The following is an 18,606-nucleotide window of genomic DNA, read 5'->3' as shown; positions in this document are numbered from 1 at the left end:
TTATGGGAAAGATTTTCAGATTATTTTTTGCCATATTTAACAAAGTAAATGGAATGATTTCCATACTGAATGTTTATAAGAACCTTTAATAATGGTCCCAAAATCTTTTTTTCCCTTGTCATTGTTTCAGGAACTCCCCTGTCCTCCTTCCCAGCCATTGCCTTTAGTAATCAATTGCTGGCTGGGAATCTACTGCCCTCTTTGCCCTTTCTCTCCTTCACCAGGCGGTTGCCATGTTGCTGCTGATGACCTGGGTAAGAACATTTTCTCCTTAAGCTGTGGGCTCCCTCTCTCCCCACTGTATCCCCTACTCCCTGCCACTGTTAAGAGTCCAGATCAAAGTCACAAAATCTCGTGTTTGCACTTGAGGGGGATGGGGCCTCTGTTTCTCACACTCCAGCCTTTTGTTACTAGATGGAGTAGTCAGAAATTCTGATTTTCCCCCCAAATTTTTTTATATAAAAACAGATTGATGTGATATTTCCTGATTTTTAAAAACTTTCTGTGGGCTGCAAATTGTTGTAGCTTTCTGATTTTTAATCCTATCCCCATCTGGACCTTGGCTGGTGGCTGGAGTTGGCTCAGTCTAGTGCTGAAGACCCAGATAGCAGTACCCAGAGCAGACCCATACTGCACTGTCAGGTCAGCGATGCACCTGCACGTTCTTCCTTCCGGACGTCGCAGCCGGGAACTTCATCACCCCCAGGCAAGGCATCTGTTGGGATGTCCTGCACCATGGTCTACACGAACATAGACGCTTCAGCATGACCATGCAGCTGGAGTAGAAGGTGTGTGTGTCGAGGGGAAGCAGAGGCAGAACTGAAATGGTGTCAGAGGTTATAGAATGGACTTTTGGAGTGGGTATTTGGAATGTTTCCCCATGGAAGTAATGGAAGTACGGGTTCTACATTATCATCATTTTCATTTCATCACCTGCCTCCTTAGTTTAATAGGTTTTAAAGCAATGACTTTGATATTTAGCAGCTATTTTTAACTTTTTGAGTGTAGGGAAAACGTATTTCTGAGTTCCAAAGACCTGAACAATAAGTAAACTTTTGGGGAGTCTATTTGAGCTGTATGTATGGATACTCCTTTCTGCATTACAAGGATGTATAATATAAAATTTAAAGCAACTTGTCAACAGTGAAGAATGAAATACGAGCACCCCCCAAAGTCTGTTTCTAACCATTTTCATTCATTTATGAGATTTAAATGCCTCAGATACTTTAACAGAATTATATGTTTATTTTTGGGTTAAACTAGTTGTTGTCTCTTTGAGGATTTTCAACTCATTAAAGAATTCTGTAGGAGCACTATGAAGAGAATGCCTTCAGAAAGGCTCATTAACACGCAGAAGCTGACCTGGAATACCACTAATGCTAAATGTTGCAGATTGATGTAAGTGGTAAAATAGAATCCGTGTGTCATACTTCTTAGTTTCAGGAATTAAACTGGTCTTATGTTTGGTCCTGCATCAAAGACTAACAAGGCATGGTGTTCACTTTTTTTCTCATAAAATATATTTTTTAAATATACTAAACCTCTTCTAAAAGATGAGGGCTTATTTTCAGCTAAAGCAAAAAGCTAAAGCATCTATTGGTACACATCCATATCGTAATAGTTGGTTTTTCCAATAGGAAATTGCTCTTCAATTAATGTGGAGTTGGACAAATCACACATATAACCTTTCTAAGCCTCAGTTAACTCATCTGTAAAATTGCTATAACATAGGGTGGTTTCATTAAATGAGAGAGAATATGTAAATTATTATCATACTGTCTAGTATGTAGACAACATTTAATATGTGGTTGCCATTACTGATATTATTATTTGTTTGGATTAGATCCATTGAGGCCGTTCTGGGACTCTGGCTTTTATTTCCAATTTTTTGTCTTGTGTCTTTTGTTATGTTTTTTAATATCTTTATTGAGACAAAATTTACATACCATAAAATACACTCATTTAAAGATACAATTCTTTAGTAAATTTTCAGAGTTATGCAACCATGACCACAATCTAAGTTTAAAACATTTTCATTATCCCCTGAAAAAAACCTTGTACCTGTTAGCAATCACTCACCATTCCTCTCCCCGACAATTTCCTACAGCCCCAGGCAACCACTCTCTGTCTCTATAGATTTGCCTATATTTCTGGACATTTCATGTAAATGAAATTGTATAATATGAGGACTTTTATGATTGATTCATTTCACTTAGTATAATGTTTTCAAGGTTTATCTATGTTGTAGTATATAAGAATACTTTATTTTATTTATTGCTGTATGTTGCTGAAAATATACCATATTTTGTTTTTCCATTCATCAATTGATAGATGTTTGTGTTGTTTCTACTCTTTGGCTATTATGAATAATGTTGCAATGAACATTCATGCAAGTTTTTGGGTGGATGTATGCTTTGATTTCTCTAGGAATGGAAATGCTGGGTCATATGGTAACTCTATGTTTTGCAATTTCAGGAACTGCCAAAATGTTTCTTCAAAGTGGCTACGTGTGCCATTTTACATTCCTGCTAGTAATGAGTGACAGTTCCAATTTCTCCATATCCTCAACAATACTTGTTCTTTTCCATTTTTAAATTATCACCATCCTAGCAGATGTGAAGTGTTACCTCATTGTGGTTTTAATTTGCATCTTAATAATGACTGATGATGTTGACTGTCTTTACATGTGTTTATTGCCTTTTGTATATCCTCTCTGGAGAAATTGCTATTCAGATTCTTTGCCCATTTTGTAGTTGAGTTGTCTTTTTTCATTGAGTTGTAAGGGTTCTTTATATATTTTGGAGATGAGTCCCTTATCATATATGTGATTCACAAATATTTTCAATCCTTTCTGTAGGTTGCCTTGATATTATTTTTATTAATGCATAAATCTGAACTGTCTTATCCTTCTATATTTAATGCTTCCATGTCCTCTTAACTGATTTGCACAAACTTTCTTTCCAGCCTCTGTTTCTCTACCTTGCTCTCCAGTCTGTGCATGAGCCCCTTCAGGTCCCTGAGGAATACCTAAAGCCATATGACTTTATCCAAGACAAGAACAGGCATCACTATGCAGGAATGGTGTCCCTTATGGATGAAGCAGTAGGAAATGTCACTGCAGCCTTAAAAAGCAGTGGGCTCTGGAACAACACGGTGTTCATCTTTTCTACAGGTAAGTCTGTTAATAGGAAATCATCTCTTGGCAAAGAGATGGTATTCGGTAGGTGGAATGAAGACAAATTGGAGCAGTTAGCATTGCCTTATTTAAATAAATGCAAACTGCAATAGTGGAGACATGATAATAGTGGATGGAAAGATGGATCTAAGGAAAAAGAGTGATGGGCTTCCCCCTTTCCCTCAGATATCAAAATATTCTGGGGCTGTGGCTTGAAAACACATGTTCACTAACTGAGTATGTATGAGTGGATATCACTCATATACAGGGCTGCTGGGTAGTGAATCCCTAGAGTGGCTTGTTCCCAGCGCTCTCTACAACCCAGACATCTTCTATGGCCACAACTCCTGCCAACTAGAAGGGTCTCTGTATCATTGCAAAGAGACAGATTGTGACATTATGAAGACAGATAAATAATGGAGCCATCTAAATCTACGCAAGTGTCTCCAAGTTTAGATTTTTTTTTTTTGTATTAAAATTGTTTTGGGGGCCAGACACGGTGGCTCATGCCTGTAATCTCAGCACTTTGTGAGACCGTGGTGGGTGGATCACCTGAGGTCAGGAGTTCGAGACCAGCCTGACCAATATGGTGAAACCCCATCTCTACTAAAAATACAAAAATTAGTCAGGCGTGGTGGTGAGTGCCTGTAGTCCCAGCTACTCAGGAGGCTGAGACAGGAGAACTGCTTGAACCCAGGCGATAGAGGTTGCAGTGAGCCGAAACTGTGCCACTGCACTCCAGCCTGGGCAATAGAGCGAGACTCTGTCTCAAAAAAAAATTTTTTTTTCTGACAATAAAAGTTATATATGTTATTGTAGACAAATTAGAAAAGAAGGGAGAAATAAAACTCATAATCTCAAAGATTACTTTTGAAAATCACTTTCATTATGGCAATGCCATTCTGATTCCTAATCTGTTACATATGCAACTTCCCCCTCTTATTAGAGACGGTTTTCTAAAATTTCACTGTGTTGTGCTTTGAGTGTAGATCGTCATTTATTCATCATGCTGAGTACTCAGAGAACACTTTCAATCTGAAAATGCAGATCCTTTTGTTATAGGGAATTTTCTTGTATGTTTTATTTTGGAATTGTGTGGCCCTCCATCCCACCTTCCCCTATTTTTTCTGTACAGAACTCCTATTATTTGGTTACTAGGTCAGTCCTCTAATTTTTCTTAGTCTTTTTTTCCCTGTCTCCTGTTTTCTTTATTTTTCTTCTTCTATTTGGGAAATCTTATTGTTTCGTAAGCTTTCTATTGAATTTATTTCAACTGCCATGTCTATTAATTACCAGCAACTCTTTTGCGTTTTCTGATAATTCCTTTTTTGTAGAGTTCTGTTTTTAATTTATAGGCGTCATAACTTGTTTCCCCAAAACCTGTGCTCTTAACCATTACTTTTATATGTGTGTTATGTGTGTATATATGTATGTATATATTTTTTTAAAGTTTGCTGATATTGCCAACATTATCTCTCTTCCTTTTGAGTTCTTTTTTTTTTTTCAGTTTGTTTATATCTTTGTTCTAGTCTGTCTTTAATGAGAGTGGTTTGGTTTTCTCAAATCCCTAGAGATTCTTGGCTGGAGTCTAACAATTTGATGGAAACTTCAAGTATGAGGTCAGGCTTGTCATCTGGTGAGTTTTACTGTAGAGTAACCATGTAGGGGTGAGGTGACATGTTGAGGAATTCATCTTGGTGTTCTACTCATACTTTTGTGTGGGTTTTGTTGTTTTACGAGTTGTTTTGTTTTGCCTTCAATCAGGCATAGTTATTGAATGTGGCATTTGTGGAGCAGTTACTATGTGTGGGACGCAGTTCTAAGTGCTTCCTGCGAATTAGTTCAGTGAATCCTCATGATAATGAATTCTTTTTTTTTTTTTTTTTAATTTATTTATTATTATTATACTTTAAGTTGTAGGGTACATGCATAACCTTTTAGGTTATTACATATGTATACTTGTGCCATGTTGGTCTGCTGCACCCATCAACTCATCATTTACATCCAGGTATAACTCCCAATGCAATTCCTCCCCACCCCCCCACCTCCCCATGACCCCGATTGTGTGATGTTCCCTTCCTGAGTCAAGTGATCTCATTGTTCAGTTCCCACCTATGAGTGAGAACTTGTCACGGTGTTTGGTTTTCTGTTCTTGTGATAGTTTGCTAAGAATGATGGTTTCCAGCTGCATCCATGTCCCTACAAAGGGCTAAACTCATCCTTTTTATGGCTGCATAGTATTCCATAGTTGTATATGTGCCACATTTTTCTTAATCCAATCTGTTACTGATGGACATTTGGGTTGATTCCAAGTCTTTGCTATTGTGAATAGTGCTGCAGAGTAAACATCACGTGTGCATGTGTCTTTATAGCAGCATAATTTATAATCCTTTGGGTATATCCCCAGTAATGGGATGGCTGGAGTCATATATGGTACATCTAGTTCACAAGATCCTTGTGAGGAATCGCCATACTGTTGTTTTCCATAATGGTTGAACTAGTTTACAATCCACCAAGCAGTGTAAAAGTGTTCCTATTTCTCCCACATCCTCCTCCAGCACCTGTTGTTTCCTGACTTTGAATGATCACCATTCTAACTGGTGTGAGATGGTATCTCATTGTGGTTTTGATTTGCATTCTCCTGATGGCCAGTGATGATGAGCATTTTTCATATGTCTGTTGGCTGTATAGATGTCTTCTTTTGGCTCTCTGTTCATATCCTTTTACACTTTTGATGGGGTTGTTTGTTTTTCTTGTAAATTTTTGAGTTCTTTGTAGGTTCTGGATATTAGCCCTTTGTCAGATGTAGTGGGTGCAAAATTTTCTCCCATTCTGTGGGTTGCCTGTTCACTCTGATGGTAGTAGTTTCTTTTGCTGTGCAGAAGCTCTTTAGTTTAATTAGATCCATTTGTCAATTTTAGCTTTGCTGCCACTTTTGGTGTTTTGAACATGGAAGTCTTTGCCCATGCCTATGTCCTGAATGGGTACTACCTAGGTTTTCCTCTAGGATTTTTATTTAAGATTTAAAGTCTCTAATCCATCTTGAATTAATTTTAGGTATAAGAGGAGTAGGAAAGGATCCAGTTTCAGCTCTACTTATGGCTGTGAATTTTCCAGCACCATTTATTAAATAGAATCCTTTCCCCATTTCTTGTTTTTCTCAAGTTTGTCAAAGATCAGATGGCTGTAGATGTGTGGTATTATTTCTGAGGACTCTGTTCTGTTCAGTAGTCTATATCTCTGTTTTTGGTACCAGTACCATCTTTCAACAGTTACCTGTAGCCTTGTAGTATAGTTTGAAGTCAGGTAGTGATGCCTCCAGCTTTGTTCTTTTGACTTAGGTTGTCTTGGAGATCACGGGCTCTTTTTTTTGGTTCCATATGAACGTTAAAGCAGTTTTTCCAATTCTGTGAAGAAACTCATTGGTAGCTTGATGGGGATGGCATTGAATCTATAAATTACCTTAGGCAGTATGGCCATTTTCACGATATTGATTGTTCTATCATGAGGCATGTGCATGTTCTTCCATTTGTTTGTGTCTCTTTTATTTCACTGAGCAGTGGTTTGTAGTTCTCCTTGAAGGTCTTTACATCCCATGAAGTTGGATTCCTAGGTGTTGATTCTCTTTAGAGCAATTGTGAATGGAAGTTCATTCCTGATTTGGCTCTGTGTTTGTCTGTTATTGGTGTATAAGAATGCTTGTGATTTTGCACATTAATTTTGTATCCTGAGACTTTGCTGAAGTTCTTTATCAGCTTAAAGAGTTTTGGGCTGAGACAATGGGAGTTTCTAAATATACAATCATGTCATCTGCAAACAGGGACAATTTATTCTTCTTTTCTAACTGAATACCCCTGATTTCTTTCTCTTGCCCTAATTGCCCTAGCCAGAACTTCTGCTATGTTGAATAGGAGTGGTGAGACCACTGTCTTTATTGCCAGTTTTCAAGGGAATTTTCCAGTTTTTGCCCATTCAGTATGATATTGGCTGTGGGTTTATAAAGCCAGCTCTTATTATTTTGAGTCGTTCCGTAATGCAATTTATTGGCGTTTTTATGAAGGGCTGTTGAGTCAAAAGCCTTTTCTGCATCTATTGAGATAATCATGGTTCTTGTCTTTGGTTCATTTTATATGCTGGATTATGTTTTATTGATTTAGAATGTTGAACCAGCCTTGCATCCCAGGATGAAGCCCACTTGATCATGGTGGATAAGCTTTTTGATGTTGTTGAATCAGGTTTGCCAGTATTTTTATTGAGGATTTTTGCATCGATGTTCATCAGGGATATTGGTCTAAAATTCTCTTTTTTATTGTCTCTGCCAGGCTTTGGTATCAGGATGATGGCCTCATAAAAATGAGTTGGGAGGATTCCTCTTTTTCTATTGATTGGAATAGTTTCTAGAAGGAATGGTACCAACTCCTCCTTGTATACCTCTGGTGAATTCAGCTGTGAATCCATCTGGTCTGGACTTTTTTTTTTTGGTTGGTAGGCTATTAATTATTGCCTCAATTTCAGAGCCTACTATTGGTCTGTTCAGGGATTCAACTTCTTCCTGGTTTAGTCTTGGAAAATTAATAGAGTGTCAGGAAGTATCCATTTTCTTCTAGGTTTCCAGTTTATTTCGCGTAGAGGTGTTTATGTAATTCTCTGGCCGGTATTTCTGTAGGGGTGGGTGTTGATATCCCTTTATCATTTTTAATTGCGTTGATTTGATTCTTCTCTCTTTTCTTCTTTATTAGTCTTGCTAGTGGTCTGTCAATTTTGTTGATCTTTTCAAAACCAACTCCTGGATTCATTGATTTTTGGAGGGTTTTGTGTCTCTATCTCCTTTGGTTCTGCTCTGATCTTAGTTATTTCTTGCCTTCTGCTAGCTTTGGAATGTGTTTGCTCTTGCTTCTCTAGTTCTTTTTAATTCGCGATGTTAGAGTGTCAATTTTGATCTTTCCTGCTTTCTCTTGTGGGCATTTAGTGCTATAAATTTCCCTCTACACACTGCTTTAAATGTGTCCCAAATTCTGGTATGTTGTATACTTTGTTCTCATTGGTTTCAAAGAACATCTTTATTTCTGCCTTCATTTTGTTATGTACCCAGTAGTCATTCAGGAGCAGGTTGTTCAGTTTCCATGTAGTTGGCGGTTTTGATTGAGTTTCTTAGTCCTGGAGTTCTAGTTTGATTGCACTGTGGTCTGAGAGAGACAGTTTGTTACTCATTTCTGTTCTTGTACATTTTGCTGAGGTGCTTTACTTCAATTATATGGTCAATTTTGGGTAAATGCGATGTGGTGCTGAAAGAATGTATATTCTGTTGATTTGGGGTGGAAGTTCATAGATGTGTCTATTAGGTCTGCTTGCTGCAGAGAGATGAGTTCAATTCCTGGACATCCTTGTTAACTTTCTGTCTTGTTATCTGTCTAATGTTGACAGTGGAGTGTTGAAGTCTCCATTATTATTGTATAGGATCTAGAGTCTCTTTGTAAGTCTCTAAGGACTTGCTTTATGAATCTAGGTGCTCCTGTATTGGGTGCATATATTTAGGATAGTTAGCTCTTCCTGTTGAATTGATCCCTTTACCATTATGTAATGGCCTTCTTTGTCTCTTTTGATCTTTGATGGTTTAAAGTCCTGTTTATCAGAACTAAGTTGCAACCCCTGCTTTTTTGTTCTCCATTTGCTTGGTAATCTTCCTCCCATCCTTTATTTTGAGCCTATGTATGTCTCTCTAGTGTGAGATGGGTCTCTAGATACAGCAGACTGATGATCTTGACTCTTTATCCAGTTTGCCAGTCTGTGTCTTTTCATTGGAGCATTTAGTCCATTTACATTTTAAGGTTATGATTGTTATGTGAACTTGATCCTGCCATTATAGTATTAACTGGTTGTGTTTTCGTTAGTTGATGCAGTTTCTTCCCTAGCCTCGATGGTCTTCTTTACATTTTATGTTTTTGCAATGGCTGGTACGGTTGTTCCTTTCCATGTTGAGTGCTTCCTTCAGGGTCTCTTGTAAGGCAGATAGTGGTGACAAAATCTCTAAGCATTGCTTATCTGTAAGGATTTTATTTCTCCTTCACTTATGAAACTTAGTTTGGCTGGATATGAAATTCTGGGTTTAAAATTCTTTTCTTGAAGAATGTTGAATATTGGCCCCCACTCTCTCTTCTGGCTTGGAGAGTTTCTGCGAGAGATCTGCTGTGAGTCGATGGGCTTCCCTTTGTGGGTAACAAAGCCTTTCTCTGCAACACCCTTAAAGATTTTCCTTCATTTCAACTTTGGTGAATCTGGCAATTATGTGTCTTGGGAGTTGCTCTTCTCGAGGAGTATCTTTGTGGCGTTCTCTGTATTTCCTGGATTTGAATGTTGGCCCTGCCCTACTAGGTTGGGGAAGTTCTCCTGGATGATATCCTGAAGAGTGTTTTTCCAACTTGGTTCCATTCCCCTCACTTTCAGGCACCCCAATCAGGCGTAGATTTGGTCTTTTACATAATCCCATACTTCTTGCAGGCTTTGTTCATTTCTTTTTCTTCTTTCTTTTGGTTTCTCTTCTCGCTTCATTTCATTCATTTGATCCTCAATCGCTGATACTCTTCCAGTTGATGCAATTAGGTTACTGAAGCTTGTGCATTTGTCGCATTATTTCGTGTCATGGACATCTCTTTCATTTCGTTTATGACCTTCTCTGCATAATTACTCTAGCCGTCAATTCTTCCTTTTTCAGATTTTTAGTTTCTTTAGCTGGGCCACGTAATTCTGGCCTAGAAATTTGATGGACCGGAAGCCTTCTTCTCTCATCTCGTCAAAGTCATTCTCCGTCCAGCTTTGATCCGTTGCTGGCGATGAGCTGCACTCCTTTGCGGGGGAGATGTGCTCCTTGCAAACTTGCCCTGCTTTTTCCCCATCTTTGTGGTTTCATCTCGCCTCTCTGGTCTTTATTGATGGTGATGTGCTGATGGGGTTTTGGTGCTAGAGTGTCCTTCCTGTTTGATAGTTTTCCTTCTAACAGTCAGGACCCTCAGCTGTAGGTCTCTGTTGGAGATTGCTTAGGGTCCGCCATGGGCCCTGTTTGCCTGGGTATCAGCAGCAGAGGCTGCAGAGATAGAATATTTCGTTTCAATGGAGTAGCACCTGTCTGATTCTTGCTTTTGGAAGCTTCCTCTCAGGGGGTGTACTCCACCACCCTGTGTGAGGTGTGGGAATCAGACTGCCCCTAGTGGGGGATGTACCCCCGATTTGAGGCTTCTCTCAGGGTCCAGGGACCCACTTGTGACAGGCAGTCTGTCCGTTCTCAGATCTCAGCCTCCGTGTTGGAGATCCTGCTCTCTTCGAAGCTGTCAGACAGAGTGGTTTTGTAGATCTGCCAGAGGTTTCTGCTGCTTTGTTGTTGTTGTTGTTGTGTAGCTGTGCCTGTCCCCAGAGTGGAGTCTGCAGAGAGACAGGCAGGTTTCCTTGAGCTGCACAGCAGGCTCCACCCAGTTGGAGCTTCCCAGCGCTTTGTTACACCCTACCCAGCCTCTCAGCAATGGCGAGCCTCCCCAGCCTTGCTGCTGCCTGCCTTCGGTGTTAGATCTGAGGAGCTGCTGTGTGCTGGCAATGAGGGGAGGCTCCGTGGGGCGTGGGACCCTCCCGTGGGTGTGGGATATGATCTCCTGGTGTGCCTGTTTGCTTATAAGCATGGCTATTGGGGTGGGAGTTACCCGATTTCCAGGTGTTGTGTGTCTCAGTTCCCCTGGCTGGGGAGATTCCTTCCCCTTGGCTTCCCAGGTGAGGCCATGCCTGCGCCCTGCTTCAGCTCGTGGTCCGGGCTGCAGCAGCTGACCAACACCGATCGTCCGGCCTCCCCAGTGAGATGGGCAGGTACCTCAGTTGAAATGCAGAAATCACCCGGTCTTCTGTGTAGCTTAGGCTGGGAGTTGGAGACTGGAGCTGTTCCTATTCGGCCATCTTGCTCCGCCCCCGATGATGAATTCTCTGAGAACTATTATTGTCCCATGTTGCAGATGTGAGAACTGAAGCACAAAGAGCATAAGTAACTTGCCTCAGTTCACGCAGCCAGGCAGAGCCTGGCTCCACTACAGTATCCTGCCTCCCAGCTGATGATCTCAGTGGTCTCATAGGATCTCATGATATAGCAGAGCTTTCCATATGGTGTGCTGCAATATTGATCTACTGAGGAGCCTGGGCGGGGCTGGAATAGCATCTACCCTGAGCAGCCTTGTTCACTCGCGTGGGTGCTATCCAAATACCATAATTTTCTAAGTATGTCCTGCTGTAAAAAAAGGTTAAAATTTGTTTTTCTCCCAAAACTTCCCCTTCAGAAAAAAAAAAAAAAAAAAAGGGAGACCTATTTCAATCCTTACACGATCTCTCGGATTCTGGGAGTCATTCTCAATTTAATTTATTTTGAATATCCTGGTATAGCATTTTGATCAGTGCTGGTTTTGAATGCCTAGAGAAGTTACTAGAAAGAATCAATTTAAAAAAAGATGCTAGGACATTTAACACGGATGTAGTAAAATTATTCCTGGGAAATGACCTCATTGTTGCAAGAATTGGAAGTCATAAGTTTATAAAACAAGTCTTTGTTCTAGAGATCACAATTATACAATTTCAGAACAAATGATTTTCTGAAGTGAAAGTATATATGGATTAATGTATTGTACCTAGGCTTAAATGTGCTCAGACAGAAGTGAAGATGCTAGTTCTGGAAGACTGTATTAAATATCTCCAAGTGCCTTTGGTAATAACATTCCCATCAAGAATGCATAGGAGGCTGGGTTTGGTGGCTCATCCTTGTGATCCCAGCACTTTGGGAGGCCAAGGCAGGCAGATCACTTGAGTTCAGGAGGTCAGCACCAGCCTGGGAAACATGGTGAAACCTTGTCTCTACAAAAAATACAAAACTTAGCCAGGTGTGGTGGCATATGCCTGTAGTCCCAGCTACTGGAGGGGCTGAGGCGGGAGGATTGCTTGAGCCCAGGAGGTTGAGGCTGCAGTGAGCTGAGATTGCGCCACTGCACTCCAGCCTGGGTAACAGAGCAAGACCATGTTTCAAAAGAAGGAAAGAAAGACAGAAAGAAGAGTTCATGGGAAGAGGTGGAATACAATTTTTTTCATGATATTAGAGAATGAAAAAATATTTTAAGATAAATATTTCCTTCATTATATGATTGCAAATATGTATGTATAATTGTACTTTCAAACAGATAGTTGACTATTTCATAAACATCTATATTTATTCAAGCTGGTAGTAATAATATTTGGAACTTCTCACTGAGAAAATGGGGATCAGCTTAAAATAGGGTTGTCTTATATTTTGATACTGTATTAATAGATATCTTAATCTTGGATCATCTTTGCTTTGTTAGGTTAAATCCAACTTGATTGTATGTATTTTTATTATACTGATGAATTCAGTTTGCTAGGGTTTCATTTAGGATATTTGCATCAATTCAGAAGTGAAAGTGGAGTTAGTGGTTTCTTTTTTGTGTCAGGTTTTGTTGTCTTGGTTGTACTCACTTCGTAAAATAGTGTGGTTAGTTTTTCCATTTTTTTCCTGTGCTCTGGAATAGTTTACAGAATGTTGGAAAGATCTTTCTGTTTAGCTGGTCCCTGAAGCCTTTTGTGGAGGCATTTTAAAAATTATTTCCATAGTTTACATTTTTCGCTGAATTATATCTAGGTGTGTGTGTTTAAAATGTTTTGAAATTAATTTTGCCTGAAATATAGTGAGCCCTGGAACTGCATGCTGAGATGATTATTCACTCCAGGAGGTTTTCCTTGTTCATATTTTAGTTTATTGCTTTTGTTCTACTTGATTTATGTCTCAAAAATATCTTTAATTACTATATTGAATCCCTGATTCAGCTTTTCTCTCATCCTTTTCATTTTTTTTGTCATTTTTCTCAGCCTTTGGAACTCTTCTGCATTACCAGTTTAGACACGTTTGCAATTTTAATTCTACACTTTAATATCTCCAATGTAGATTATTGTTGATTGTATTTTTAGTTTTTTTGTAGTGCTGTCTCTGTTTCAATCAGTACTCTTTTCTTCCAAGCTTGTTAGTATAGTAGTGACCACTAGTTAATAAGCATTAAACCTCAGCATAACCCTGTGAGATAGTAAATGGTTTCTTGATCCCCTTTTACCAATGAAGAAATCGAAACTTCTTTTTGAAAAATAAAATAAAATAATAAAGATAGGATCTTTCTATGTTGCCCGGACTGGTCTCAAACTCCTGGGCTCAAGTGATCCTCCCACCTCAGACTCCCAAAGTGCTAGGATTATTGATGTGAGCTGCTTAAAGAAATTAAGTGATTAGCCCAAGGTCACACAGCTAACAACTGAAAAATCCAGAATTCAAACCAAAATCTACTTGAGGTCAAAACCCAATTACCCGAATCAGTTGTCTTTTTGCATCTCATTTTCTTTTACTTTTATATCATCCCACTGTACTGCATTTCTACATTTGTGTTCACAGGACCCATCCTTTTCCTAAACCTTTCTGAATAGAACTTCTCTAAAATCTTTATTTTTATAGGAAGTCATTGCCAGCTAGATGCTCTTCCTCGGAGTATAGTGGTGAAGGATCTGCACACACAGAATGTGTGGCCATCTTGTGGCCTCCAGTCACTGTTCCCTGGTTGATTCCTTCTGAAATCTGCAGCTTGAGGTCAGGTTGATGCATACACCTCACAGAGTTCCTGGTGGCATATAGGCATTAAGTGTTCTACTCTACTGAACCTGATCCACCTAGTTACAGTTTCTTCTCTTTTGGCACCCTAACTCTTTGACAGGCTAAAAGAACCCCAGACTCTTCCTATCTCCACATTTTCACGGCTTTATTTTTGGGGATACAGTGTGCCAGCACTGCCAGACCTTCTCTTTTCCGGCCTATTGTCTTCTGGGAGTTGTGATCTCTAAGCACATAGAAGTAGAGGAGGTAATAATTCTCCTCTGCTTAAATTAGTGCCGTCCCTTCTCGGGCTGTCTTCCTGCCTCTCTTAAGCTAGGTGGAGGGCTTTGTGTCATGAGGCAAAGCAGGGTGGGCCAGTTCTTGTTTTCTCAGCCCAGCCTCTTTGGTCTTGTAGTTTATGGACATGTCTCCAAGATTCTGGCATTATAAGCTGTCTGTCCATCTTGGTTTCTTATGTTGTGATGGGGTTTCATCTTGTTCTGTGTTTGTTGTTTTAGCAGGGTAGTAGTTCAGAGAAGCAGCACTAGTGGCTGTTATGAAGACACCATTTTTATCTGGATGGTTTTGTCACCATGGCTGATCTTTGTAGCTGCTAAATTCCAGGAACCTGCACAGGAATCTGACCTGGAGTAAAAAGAGTTAAAGTTAGAGCCAACCCTTGAGTAACTAGGTCATAAGTTAAAACTAGGAAAACCGATTCTGCAACCCTGAAGAGAAAACAGTGATTGACCTCAACATCTTAATGCAGCCATTGTATATTTACATTAACTGTTTGTTTGTTTGTTTGTTTTTGAGATGGTGTCTTGCTCTGTCACCCAGGCTGGAGTACAGTAGCACGATCTTGGCTTGCTGCAATCGCCGCCTCCCGGGTTCAAGTGATTCTCCTGCCTCGGCCTCCCAAATAGCTGGGATTACAGGCATGCACCACCATGCCCAGCTAATGTTTGTATTTTTAGTAGAGACAAGGTTTCGCCATGTTGGCCAGACTGGTCTCGAACTCCTGACCTCAGATGATGCACCCACCTCAGCCTCTCAGACTGCTGGGATTACAGTCGTGAGCCACCATGCCCAGCCTATATTAACCCTTACCAGACTAATTAGTTTTACTTACAAGTAGATGAGAGTTTGAATATAAGGAGAAACCTAATTTGCATTTCTTTCTCCAGAGACTTTCTGTGTTTATTGACAATTTCATTTCCTGAAGTTGAAATTAATAATGTCCTATAATAATGTAATTATAACCCAAGGACCCGGACTAGCGAATCACAGAGCAGTGATGCATTTTTTCCCACTTCTCTCACTTGACTTCACTTAGCCCTGCACTTCTTTATAAGGATAAGAATACTGGTTGCATTCACATCAATAAATGTTGAGTCCATTAGTACAGGAAACCATGAAAATAATCTGGCTTCTTGGTGTCAGATTATATTTGGTGAAGGCATAGGCAAAGGCATAATTTTTAGATTTTGATGTTTGATAAAGCTAACTTTTAAACATTTCTGTTATAATCTGAGAGAAATCCATGAGGCTTTTCATTCCTTGCCACCTCTACCCATCATCTTAGTGTAGTTATTCTCAGTGCGCTGTCTGGGGACCACCTGCAGCAGTAGAGCATTTGTTAAAAATGCAATTTTCAAAGTGATGGCTGCACAACATTGTGAATGTTCTAAATGTCACTGAATTGGATACTTTAAAATGGCTAATTTTATGTAATGTGAATTTCACCACAATCTTAAAAATTCAGTTTGTCAGACTCTATCACAACTCAGCTGAATTAGAAACCCAGGGACCGAGACCCAGAAATCTCCATTTTTAACAGGACTTCAGGTGATTCTTTTGCACACAGAAATTTGAGAACCTCTGAGCTAAGGTAACTCTTATTCAAACTTTGGGAATCTACCTTACAAGGAATATATGTAGTTATTTAAATTGGACAATATTTATGTTTATACATATATCCTCCTCACTAGGAGGAATATATATATGGCAGCTGGAAACCAGCTGGGTTTGAAGTTCAACCTCTCCTAGGTAGTTTTCATTTCAGGTAAATGCACCTATTTCTAGAAATAGACTCTTCAAAAAGCTGATGAGGAAAGCTTAAATTTAATTATTCTGCTTTCCAGGTTCTTACTGCATGTAAATCACAACCTTGATTGATTCATGCCATTTTTTCTGCAGTGTGTGATTAATACCACTGTTAACAAATGTTGTCTTTCTCATTACACACATACTATTCTGGGTTTGTTTTTTTATTTCTATTTTTTATTTTTATGGGTATATAGTAGGTATATATATATATATATATTTATGGGGTACATGAGATATTTTGATACAGGCATACAATGCATAATAATCATATCTGGGTAACAGGAATATCTATGCCCTCAAGCATTTATCATTTCTTTGTGTTACAAACATTCCAGTTATACTCTTTTGGTTATTTTTAAATGTACAATAAATTATTGTTAACTGTAGTCACCCTATTGTGTTATTAAATACTAGATCTTATTCATTCTATCTAAGTATATTTGTGTACCCATTAACCATACCCACTTCCCCCCTACCCTCACCCCACTACCCTTTCCAGCCTCTGGTAACCATCCTTCTATTCTCTGTCTCTATGAGTTCAATTGTTTTAATTTTTAGCTCTTACAAATGAGTGAGAATATGGGGTGTTTGTCTTTCTATGCTTGGCTTATTTCACTTAATATAGTGACCTCCAGTTCCCTCCATGCTGTTGCACATGTTTGGATCTCATTCTTTTATGTGGCTGAATAGTACTCCACTGTGTATATGTAGCACATTTTCTTTATCCATTCATCTGTTGATGGACAGTTACATTGTTTTCAAATCTTGGCTATTGTGAATAGTGCTGCAATAAAACATGGCAGTGCAGGTATATCTTTGGTATACTGATTTTCTTGCTTTCGGATAGATACCTAGGAGTGGGATTACTGGATCATATGGTCGTTTTGTTTTTAGTTTTCTGAGGAACCTTCAAACTGTTCTCCATAGTGGCTGTACTAACTTACATTCCCAACACTATATGAAAGTACCCTTTTCTCCACATCCTCACCAAATTCGTTATTACCTGTCTTTTGGATAAAAGCCATTTTAACTGGAGTGAGATGATATCTCACTGCAGTTTTGATTGGCATTTCTCTGATAGCCAATCATATTGAGCACCTTTCGTATACCTGTTTGCCATTTATATGTCTTCTTTTAAGAAATGTCTATTCAGATCTTTTGCCCATCTTTAATCAGATTATTAGATTTTTTTTCCCCATAGAGTTGAGTTCCTTACATAGTCTGGTTATTAGTCCCTTGTCAAATGGCTAGTTTGCAGATATTTTCTTCCATTCCATGGCTTATGTCTTCACTTTGTTGTTCGTTTTCTTTACTGTGCAGAAGCTTTTAAACTCAATGGAATCCTATTTGTCCATTTTTGCTTTGGTTACCTATGCTTGTGGGATATTACACAAGAAGTCTTTGCCCAGTCCAATGTCCTGGAGAGTTTCCCCATGATTTTTTTTTAAGTAGTTTCATAGTTTGGGTTCTTAGACTTAAGTCTTTAATCCATTTTGATTTGATTTTTCTATATGGTGAGAGATAGGGGTCTAGTTTCATTCTTCTGCATATGGATATCCAGTTTTCCCAGCACCATTTGTTGAAGAGACTGTCCTTTCTCCAGTGTCTCTTCTTGGTACCTTTGTTGAAAATGAGTTCACTGTAGATGTATGGATTTATTTTTGAGTTCTCTATTCTCTTCGTTTTGTCTAGGTGTCTGTTTTTATGCTAGTACCATGCTGTTTTGGTTACTATAACTATAGTATAATTTGAAGTCAGGTAATGTGATTCCTACAGTTTTGTTCTTTTTGCTCGGGATAGCTTTGGCTATTCTGGGTCTTTTGTGGTTCCATATAAATTTTAGAATTATTTTTTCTCTTTCTATGAAGAATGTCTTTGGTATTTTGATAGGGATTGCATTGAATCTATAGATTGCTTTCGGTAATATGGACATTTTAACAATATTGATTGTTCCAATCATGAACATGAAATAAATTTCCATTACTTTGTGTCTGCTTCAATTTCTTTCATCAGTGTTTTATAGTTTGCATTATAGAGATCTTTCACTATTTTGGTTAAGTTTATTCTTAGGTATCTTATTTTATTGGTAGCTATTGTAAATGGGATCACTTTCTTGATTTCTTTTTCAGATTGTTCACTGTTGGCACATAGAAATGTTACTGATTTTTATATGTTACGGATTTTTGTATGTTGATTTTGTATCTTGTAACTTTACTGAATTTGCTTATCAGTCCTAATAGTTTTTCTGTGGAGCCTTTAGGTTTTACCAAATGTAAACTCGTATCATCTGCAAACAAGGATAATTTGACTTCTTTCTTTCCAATCTGGATGCCTTTATTTCTTTCTCTTGTCTGATTACTCTAGTTAGGACTTTTTAATTCCAGGTTTTTAAAATCTAAGGATGATACTTCTAATCCTTCTCTGATAGAACATGATCACAGTTTGAGTCCCAATTTTCCTGCCAATGAGCTATATGGAGTCTAGCCTCAGTTTCATTATCTGTTAAACACAAGTTGGTTGACCATTCATTTATTTACTCCATCTTTCATTGCAGATAAAAAGATAACTAGGACATAATTCTCCCTTATGAAACTCACACTCTAGTGAAGTAGACAGGTACATGAATTATTATTATGCAGTGGGAATATTAGGATGA

General features: G+C 38.7%; 1 protein-coding gene across 5 annotated transcripts in view; it reads left to right on the top strand.

The window, feature by feature from the left end:
- Positions 1-18,606, top strand: part of ARSB (arylsulfatase B) — a 194,062-nt gene that overhangs the window by 30,425 nt on the left and 145,031 nt on the right. For all 5 annotated transcript variants that reach the window (XM_017959684.3, XM_021939496.2, XM_017959685.3 and 2 more), the window contains exon 4: positions 2,965-3,172. In XM_017959684.3, the coding sequence (XP_017815173.2) occupies positions 2,965-3,172 (208 nt within the window). The remainder of the gene's footprint in view (positions 1-2,964; positions 3,173-18,606) is intronic.

Source organism: Papio anubis, chromosome 5 (assembly GCF_008728515.1).
Source record: "Papio anubis isolate 15944 chromosome 5, Panubis1.0, whole genome shotgun sequence".
In the NCBI taxonomy this organism is placed as follows: Eukaryota; Metazoa; Chordata; class Mammalia; order Primates; family Cercopithecidae; genus Papio; species Papio anubis.
The sequence above is the reverse complement of the archived record's forward strand: the minus strand, read 5'-3'. Positions and strand labels throughout refer to the sequence as shown.